We start from the raw sequence: 9,867 nt of genomic DNA, 5'->3' as shown, positions 1-9,867 counted from the left end.
GGTTAGAAAATTGCACTTGATCATGTCGCGATATTATCGCAAATGCGATATATCGTTCAGCCCTACGCTTGGGTGAGACTACTTTGAAATGTCATCAGTTACTGATTTTATTTGACATGGCTGTTTCTCCCATTAGCCACGTACTTAACTGCTGCAGAATCAAGAGTGCCACAAATGTTGTTTTTGATCACATATTCTCATATATCTTCGTGCGTTTCTTACGAGTGCATTTTTATCGCTGCTGCTTTGTAATCGGATCAGGTTGAGGTTTTTCCTGATGACAGAAGGATTGCACTGCTCATGAACGTGTCTGTGTTGCACATTTTTGAAGTTAGAGAGACGGCGATGTTGCCAGGGAGGAATTTTAGAGGGATGACATCTACTGCTCGATTTCATCTTGATGCAATCTTTCCTGTCCTCACAACAAAAGAGGCATGAATTAATAGCAGTCGGTCTTTATGAAAGAACCTTTTTCTAATTTGAATCCTTCAATAATTTAAAGCTACAGCTGAAGTCAGAATTAAACAAATACATTCAGAAACTGCTGACAGTTATTTTCATCCATTACCCCCCTGCTCTGACTGCATTTACAGCCATATAATGAAACCCCCTGTGTGTGACGTTCCCGCTCACTGTGAATGTCTTCACTTCTTTCCAGCTCCATGCTCTTGCATGTCGTATCACCACGACAGCAGACGCATCTTCATAGGCCAGGACAATGGGGCGATTGTGGTGAGTGCAGCTAACCCAGACACGTTGGCTTCATATTTTATTTGTTGAATCTGGCTTTAGAGGGTTTGAAGAGTTATTTGATTTGAAGTTATTTCTGTTTGTTTGCTCGAATTGCAGGAGTTTCTCATCTCCGAAGACTTCAACAAGATGAACCACGTGAAAACGTATCCAGGTGAGATCATGAGCTGAGAAAATTAATAGAAGAAGTAGAGTCCAGTTTGAGTGTACGAGGCTAATCAGCGAGTCATTCGACTTAAATTAAAAGGCCTAACTCTACATGGTGGATTATTAAACCACAGATGATATCAAAATCGAAGGCAATGATGAAGTGCCTTAAAACTGCATTCTTTTTAATAGCAACCAGGGGCATTACCTGGCAGGTGAACAGGTCAAAAGGTCTTCCGGTCGTATAGAAGTCTATGGGACAACAGCCCTCAGCCTTGACTTGTGTGAAAACTTTCCTGATGATTTTATGGCCTAAATTATTCATTTCAGGTCATAATGAATAACACATTAAGTCAATTTTTATAAATTCTGGTCATTGTAAGTTGCAGAAAGGAGGCTTATCCAGGGTATCGGCTAATGACTTGTCAAAACACACTTTGTGTGGTTTGACAGTCACAGAACAGCCACACAGGGGAAGCAGCATGCGTTTATGTGAGAGGAGCAGTGTTTGCACAAACATGTCTACTTTCTGATGAACGAGAGCAAGTACTGAACATGGAAGAGCAACTGAAACTAAAATATCGATCCTAGTATTGATTCGATACCAATATCAGCATTGGCATCAGTACTGTTGATATTTAGATTGGTTGCCCCTCCCCCCAAATAAAAAGTTGTCAAATGATTGCTACTTCACTCTGTCTGTACTTTTTACACATCCATTTCCCTTTTCAAACTTCAAAAAGCTTGTAAAAAAGAACTTGTCAGTTTCCGGTTAGTGGACACTATGACACAGCAAAGGCCCTGACTGACAGCTGGGAGGTTAATAAGTGAGGAAATGAAATTGAAAACTTTCTTGGTTGGTGCATGACTCACCAGATTAAGAGAGAAGGAAAAAGACAGTATTACAAATGTGCCATGGCTTCAGCCGGTCCGGGATGTCAACAGCCCTTAGCCTGAGTGAGTCATCTGTTGCAGAGATGCTGCAAATGAGCTGTCAAAAAGAGAACTGATGACATGTGGTTTGAAAACTACCGGTGTATTATCAAATAGCATCACCCACAAAATATTTCTTCATCGCAATAAGAAGTCAGAAGGTCAGCCCTCCACAAATGCACGTTTAAACTGTGCTAATAGATCCAAGTGGAAGGCGTTTCAGAAAATTATTTTGCTTTGTAACACAGGCACCTTTAAACTGTTGTTCCACTGTGATCTTCATTATCTGCTGTTATACTGCCACTGTTGCTTGTTCCTGTGACTGTACCAGCAGCTATTTATCCTCCTCAGCAGGCTTGAGCCAGCACATGTCACCACTATAATGGTCCATCTGGTTTCTACCGTTCGTAGCACAATCAAGCTGCCAAGCCTGACCGGCAGCGACAGAAACCCACAGTCAGTTTAAACATACACGAGGGCTGTGAGCCATGCACAGTTTAGCATCATCACTGGCAGGCAGTGTTAATTTCCTTAGAGCTGTACACGAGAGAACATTGACCTCTTTTAATGTCCTTTATGCCAGCACGTGTTCAGTCTGCTTCTAAATTTTTGTAAAAGAATGATTTTAGAAAAATCTTTCCTCTCTGGACTTCAGTTTAATTACTTAGCAAAGTCTGTGCTCCATTTATTATGTGAGCGTGTTCACCGTGACCTGGTGAGGACATTCTTATTTGTCGTTATTAGTCATAATAGATGTAATAGCCATTACATCACCAGCACTCAAGTCACCCACAGATTACAGATTTAAGTAAGTAAGCTAGATGGATTTAGGGGATAAAAATGTTCCTCTAGTTATGCAGACAAGATAAATGCAGTAAAAAGGAATACAGACACAGGAAATACAAAATGGATAGTAACGGAGAGAATTAGTCATGTGGTCATGTGCACTTGGATTAGGCAACTATGACTCCCTTCTGAACTTTATCAGTGATGTTTTACATTTCTATCAGCCATAAAGATAATGGCAGTAATAAATGAGAAGGTTATGGCATTTTACGTTCAAAAGTTCCAAAGGTTAGCTTCACTGTGACGTCTATAAAAAACACACACACAATTTAATTCCATAATTCAGGCTCAGAAGAGGAGTTTGAGACTATTTTTTTTATTTTATTTGTCTTTGGTTTGGTAACACTGACACTTGATTATTCAGTTCTATACATGTGAACTTTACTAGTTAACAGAAGAAAACAACGGCAAGGCAATTATTCTGATTAGTGACAAAGTGATTTGATTTAAAGCTGCTGTAGTCACCATATTTATTTTTTCAGTGATTTAAATAAGCACACAATGGTTATTTCACTCATCTCACCCAGGTCATTTGGAAAGATTTTTTTCACATAGTATGTGGGATTTATTGTGATTTATTTGAATGTAGCTGTTGGCCAGTTTGAAACAATACAGTACAACAGGAGTAGTTGAGCCCCTGCTGTTTGCAAAAGGCTGAGATGTTGACTGCAAATTGTTTGAAAGGATTAGTTTGTGTGGATTACAGGAACACTAAGCAGAACCTGTGATTGGATCAGGACATAAAGAGAGCAAAGTCTTCTTTTTGTCATCTACATGCATTGTTGCTCTTTAGCACTTATTATGTATTTGTTCTTTGCAGCCCACCAGAACCGCGTGTCAGATATGGTCTTCTCCCTGGAGAGTGAGTGGGTGGTGAGTACCGGCCATGATAAGAGTGTGAGCTGGATGTGCACCCAGAGTGGCAGCATGCTGGGGAGACACTACTTCACTGCCTGGGCCTCCTGCCTGCAGTATCCTTTATTCACTGAGTGTTTGTGCTGCATTTAGAGTACAGTAACATGTAAAGCCAGTTCAAGCCCTGACTCCTCGCTCAGATACGATCAAGAGACACAGCACGCCTTCGTAGGCGACCACTCAGGACAGATCACTCTGCTGAAGCTGGAGAGGCAGACGTACTCCACCATCACTACACTGAAGGGTCATGAAGGTAAAGGCATACACGATACACACAAATGTCGCTTCCTTGATAAACAGGCACCAAATACCAACATTTATGCAGCAATTAAATACATAATTCCTGCCTTCTTTCTTGTTAGAGCTATTTTTTTTCCTACCAATTTCTCATGTGTGATGATATTCTCTCGAGGTCCTTCTTGTTTGCGACTTTTTAGGGGAGTTCTGGGTTATCTCTCATTAATATGCATCCACAAGCTTTAAGAGCATCTTGCAGTCTGGAGATCTCGGTGGATAAACGTATAGATAAATGAAGCGATAACTGTATTGACTAGATTTTCTAGTCTATATATGTCCTAAAAAACATTTAAAGTCATTCATTGTAACAGAGCTTATAGCACAATCAAAAACCACAGAGCTTTCATGTAACAGAAGTGTGGTTGAGATTTTGAAAATGTAAATCACAATCTTACAATTATTAACTTGTTAGACATCAAGGAGACCTGGATCAGGAGAAAAAATGGAAAAACGTTGGCTTATGTTGTTTTCCTATATAGTACTGTAAGGTTAGTGCTCATATATTGGGATACAAGTATTGTATTGAGCATAGAAGCTATACAGAAACTAAAACGTCAGTATCAGCTCTTATTGATTCACATTATTTAATTCGTGATACCCACTAATTTGGAAGTTATCAAACAAAAAACTTCCAAATTAGTGACTTATGGCGTACAGTTGGCGTTTTTCTTGAGCTGAATCTCTCATCAATCACTGACCGTTGGTCGCCCCGGCACCAGTACGGGAAGCTGCTCCTGGAGGTGTAAGTGACGCAGCTGCTTGCACAGAAGGAACCGCACCAGCTGTCAGTATCATACAGGCCTGGCTTCAAAATCCCCTCCAGAACTCATATCATATCACCAGGAATGTAATCTTCCTGTTCTATGACAGCTGCAGCTGGCACAAAAACAAGTTCCATTTCTCTTCCTATCAGGAAAACTGGTCTCACACAATAGTTCACCATGTTTACATATGCTTAAAACACCAGTTTGCTATAGTGAGAGTGAGGCAGAGACGTCTCCCCGTATAACGTAAGATGATCTGCTCCTTGAGGCGGGGAGGGGGGGGGGGGGCGCTAAGTTAGTTCGCTTTGCACAGGTAAAGACCAAACGATCAGATGACCCCCTGTGAGCAAGCACTTGGCGAAAGTGGGAAGGAAAAACTCCCTTTTAACAGGAAGAAACTTCCAGCAGAACCAGACAATCAGATCCCACTGCTAGATGACAGACTAAACTGTCAGCAGCTGTTTGTGGAGCTGCATTGTTTGTGCCATCTTGTGTTTGACCTGTTGTTGCATGATGTTTTCTTTCAGTCCACTCAGAAACAATGACAAGAAACATGTCCACTCACAGCAGGCAGGTAAATGGAAAGAATGATCAACAAAGTTTAAAAAAACAGAAGTGGCGCTAAAAGAAGATGTAAACACGTCATAGTTTACAGCACTACTGCTGCTGTTTGCCTTTAAGAGGCAAAATTCATCATGTCGAGTATAGCACTAAGCTGCAAAAGCCAGACCTTTGTTTCTCATTTCAACAGCAGTTTTGTTTTGGCTGGTGATGATGATGGTGTTGGTGGAAAATGCCTTCTCACTTGCAGCTCTACAAGTTCCTGTAACTGCTTGTTTTAGTTGAGGCTTGGCAGCTGCAATGTTTTCATGCTCATCAGAACCACTCAGTGGCCACTTGAGGCTTTTTAGATGGGAGAATGACTCAGTTTGTATCAAGATGCAAATGCAAACGATGATCTGTGACTCAGATGAGATTTGCAGTCAAGGGGCTCAGTGTCCTTGTAGCTGTGCCAAGAAAATGGATCGCACAACAAAGTTGAACTGCCGAGACACTTGGCTGTGTGAGACAAACACTTCCCTGTGTTCTTCTTTGGGTTTTTGATAACCAGGCACTGAGTAAAATATGTGATCCTTTCAGAGCCTGTTTTTTTTTTTTTTTTTTTTTTTTAGCCTCAAACATGTTGCCTGTGGTATAGCCAGGTGGAACAGGCAAATCACACGATTTTAGAAAACCTAAAAATACAAACGCTTGCATTAAACCAGTCTGAATCTTGTTACCGCTCTCTTTGATCTGCACCTGTGCTCTGGTGCTCATGGTTACACATGGTAATTGGACAGATGGTGATACATATTAATAGGTGGGCTCCAACTGTGCACAAGCCCCAAATATTTAATGGAGATTATGTTCCATTAAAATTGGAAAAGACAACATAAAGGTCAGATGTAATGTCAGAGTCATCGCTGATATTACTGGTGTTAGAAGTTGCTCTATGTGGCTTTCATTTGGCTCAATAGCACAGAAATATGTAATATGTTATAGTGGTAATGCGTGCTTATTAGACAAAATAATTAAATTATAGCTGGAGTCATTAAGAGAGTCGTGCTGTAAAATGTTACTTGGAACTGGCTGCATTTCTCCCAGCGGGCACTGGGTGGAGCCAGCAGATCGCACCATGATCCTGTGTCCCGTTGAGCTCCTGGCAGAAGATGGAAACACGTATAATGAGTCTGTTTTCTTTTGCATCCAGGTAGTGTAGGAGCGCTGTGGTGGGACCCAGTCCAGAGGCTGCTCTTCTCAGGGGCCTCCGACCACAGTGTCATTATGTGGGACATCGGAGGCCGCAAAGGACGAACACTGCTCTTGCAGGGGCATCAGTAAGTTATAGTGTCGCTACATTCAGGCATGGGATCCCAGTTTGCTGTCATTCTGCTTTTTGTCAAAGATGTGGGAACTTCAAAGTGAGTTCACAAAATGGGATGTTGATATGTGAACAATTCTTCAGGAATAAAACTCCACGTCCCTGTTTTTATCCTTTTCAAAGCAGTGTCTATGTGCAGTACACTCTGTAACCGCATCCTCTTGTCAAAGGCAGGTCTCGCCTAGTGTCAGTTGCAGCTTTCCCCAGGCACTGTCACCATTTTTATCTCCTGTCTTCATCCATATTTTACCACCTCCCAGGTACAGAAATTATCCACAAAGCCCATGTACATTGATGCCTATCAGAGCCAGTCTCAAAAGACCCCGTTGTTCCCTGTCAGGATTTGCAGACATTTATCTCTCAGACACCCATAAACTGAGAGTTATGACACACTACAGGTCTTAAACCCTGTTGTGGATCTGTATCTTTTTTTTCCTTATCCTGTCCTCCAGTTTACTTGTATATCAATGTCGGCCTGTTCTGCTTATTATAGGTTTCCATACACAGCTTATACTTGGCCGTGGTGCAGCCTTCAGTTCATAAACTCTGTGAAGCAAGCTGTTTTAGTTCTCTTCCTTTTCCCTCTAAGCCAACTTTCATCTGATTTGCTGGCGCTCACAAGCAAAAGGTTGAACAGCAAGTGAGGCTGTTGTCGTCGTACCCTGAGATGATCATATCCCTTGTTAGTGACATCGGTCATATACAAGAGTAGTAAAAAAGAAAATCGTTTCCACCAGTGTTTCTGTCCACCAGGTGAACACTTGTCCACTATTGTTGTAGTTGTTAAGATATGTATTGTCTTGTCTGTATCTTTGACTCCTTTAGCGAGCGCGTTCAGGCTCTGCGTTACCTCCAGTTGACCAGGCAGTTGGTGTCATGCTCTGCTGATGGAGGCATCGCAGTGTGGAACATGGACACGCAGAGAGAAGAGGTTTGAATCATAAGCCAGTTTTCTCTGTGTGCACTGTTTTAGTATTAGATTGTTGCTATCAGTGGTAAAGAGTTTAGTCGCTCCTTTGTATTTTCATCTTAGTCCTTGTGTGAATGCTCGAGTGTCTCTGCGTGTGTAATGTTAGCCTTCGAGTCTGTCTGTCTGCAGGCGCCTCAGTGGTTAGACAGCGACTCTTGTCAGAAGTGTGAGCAGCCTTTCTTCTGGAATATCAAACAGATGTGGGACACTAAGACCCTGGGACTTAGACAGGTAGGTTACTCATGCCTGTGTCCTTAGCATTTTGATGTCCTCATTATTAGTCACAATGTGATATGAGCTTGTTTCCTGTGTGCAGCACCACTGCAGGAAGTGCGGCAAGGCTGTGTGTGGAAAATGTAGCTCCAAACGCTCTACGTTTCCAATCATGGGCTTTGAGTTCCCGGTGCGGGTGTGTGATGCCTGCTTTGAAACCATCAAAGAAGAAGAGTGAGTTTAATTTTGTGTAGTATTCACATTATATAACCCCTTTACCAGATTAGTGAGGGAAAGTAATGAAATGCTGTCATTGTGTGTGTAGTCGGACACCGCTGGCCACGTTCCACGAGGGGAAACACAACATCGCTCACATGGACATGGATCCATCGAGAGGCCTGATGGTCACTTGTGGAAGTGACCGCATTGTTAAGGTCAACAACAGTTCTTTGATACCAGATAATTCATGCATGTGAGCAGGCTGTGTTAAGCACAGAGCCTCTGAAGCAAAATGCAACCCAAAGCAAATCAAGCCCACAATCTAGCTTTACCTATTTTTTTTGTATATGAAAACATTCATATTTACAGGCAGTCCTATAAAACCTTTCAGCATTATAAAAAGCAGCATGCTAAACCTTTTTAATCTGAATTAGAGCCTTAAAAATATCATTAAAAAACTGCTTTTATTTGGACTCCTGATTTCACACATCCACTAAAACCAGCACTGCATGTGACATTGTGCAGAGCTATGTCATGTTCATCCTCCTTCCAAAACAGATCTGAATCTGAAAAACCTGAGATCATAATCTGTGTGTAAAAGATGGAGATGGCCACCATGACGTCACCCATTGTTTCACAGACTACCTCTGAGTTTGGTATTTTGGACATCTTGATTTTATGAAACTGGCCATGGCCATATGTGTATGGTAGAACTGGGAGTTATTAGCTAATGGTGGGGGTGGCTAATTAGCAAGAGCAACACATAATATACTGAACTATTAATGATTGTAATTAATATTGTATTGTTGTATTTATGGATGTATTGTATGATATGTGAATTGTTTTGCTATTGTCTCAATAGCTGAGAGAGCAGTATATATACTGTAAACCTGAGAATGACTAAATTAACAACAAATTTGATTTGGCATATGAAGAATAAGAAACCAAGCTGTAACTTAAGTAACCCCAATAATTTTGGCTATCATTGTAGAAAGCAAATGATAGCTATAAATCTCTGCATTTTGCCATTAAATTATTTATATTTGGCTAAAATTAGTACCACATTATACACAACTTACTGTCATGGATGGTGTTAGCTGCCAATGGTTTTTGGTAAGCTACTAGGATTTCCACACACCTTTCGCTAGCGGTAACATTTGCAAGGCAGATGAGGTTAGCCAGTAAGCTGGGACATATCTACACTACATAAATTAAATGATTAATTGAGTTACTAGATGTTCGAGACAGTGTTCCGTTGCCAAACATAAGCAGTCCCTCTATAAATTGAATGTCTGAATAGCTTACATAAAACAAAAGAAAAGAAAATCCTTTAAATTTCTCTGGTTTTATATTCTCATTAGCAAACATTTGCAACTTTTTTGTCATATGTGATGATAATAATGCAATCAAAGCTTTAGAAAGTTCATGTTTTCACTTTTTGCATATATTGTCTCAACATTTTTGAATATCTGCCTTGCTTGAAAACCTTCTAGCCTGTTGTCTTGGGTGTTGTGTACACTGTTGTGGAGTTTGTTGTTTCATGTTTTCCTTACTTCACATCCACATTTATCTGTCCTGACATTCTTGTTGGCTGTTTGTCTCCACAGATATGGGATATGACACAGGTGGTTGGCTGTAGCTTAGCAACAGGCTTCTCCCCACGCTGATTGGCCAAGGCCTCTACACAGTGGCCCCACTGGCCCTTCATTTGCTCCGCCCATTCTTCTAATGTCATGGAAACCCCTCTGTACAGTACAGCTCCCCTTCACGCCTGAGATCTTCAGCTGCAGCCAGGCTTCTGCTCGGTGAACGTGTGTGTGCGTGTGTATGTGTGTGCGTGCGTGCGTGCGTGTCTGTCTGTGTGTATGTGTGTGTGTGTGCGTGCGTGTGTG

General features: G+C 41.4%; 1 protein-coding gene across 1 annotated transcript in view; it reads left to right on the top strand.

The window, feature by feature from the left end:
- wdfy1 (WD repeat and FYVE domain containing 1) overlaps positions 1 to 9,839 on the top strand; it is a 12,832-nt gene extending 2,993 nt beyond the window's left edge. Inside the window, exons 3-12 of the mRNA XM_005938286.3 lie at positions 659 to 732; positions 850 to 904; positions 3,497 to 3,647; positions 3,732 to 3,844; positions 6,403 to 6,529; positions 7,399 to 7,504; positions 7,673 to 7,774; positions 7,860 to 7,990; positions 8,082 to 8,190; positions 9,583 to 9,839. Coding sequence (XP_005938348.1) covers positions 659 to 732; positions 850 to 904; positions 3,497 to 3,647; positions 3,732 to 3,844; positions 6,403 to 6,529; positions 7,399 to 7,504; positions 7,673 to 7,774; positions 7,860 to 7,990; positions 8,082 to 8,190; positions 9,583 to 9,642 — 1,028 coding nt within the window. The 3' untranslated portion in view covers positions 9,643 to 9,839. The remainder of the gene's footprint in view (positions 1 to 658; positions 733 to 849; positions 905 to 3,496; positions 3,648 to 3,731; positions 3,845 to 6,402; positions 6,530 to 7,398; positions 7,505 to 7,672; positions 7,775 to 7,859; positions 7,991 to 8,081; positions 8,191 to 9,582) is intronic.
- The last annotated feature ends 28 nt before the right edge of the window (positions 9,840 to 9,867 follow it).

This window comes from Haplochromis burtoni, unplaced genomic scaffold, assembly GCF_018398535.1.
Source record: "Haplochromis burtoni strain Fernald_Lab_line unplaced genomic scaffold, NCSU_Asbu1 Contig_255, whole genome shotgun sequence".
NCBI classification, from domain to species: Eukaryota; Metazoa; Chordata; class Actinopteri; order Cichliformes; family Cichlidae; genus Haplochromis; species Haplochromis burtoni.
The sequence above is the reverse complement of the archived record's forward strand: the minus strand, read 5'-3'. Positions and strand labels throughout refer to the sequence as shown.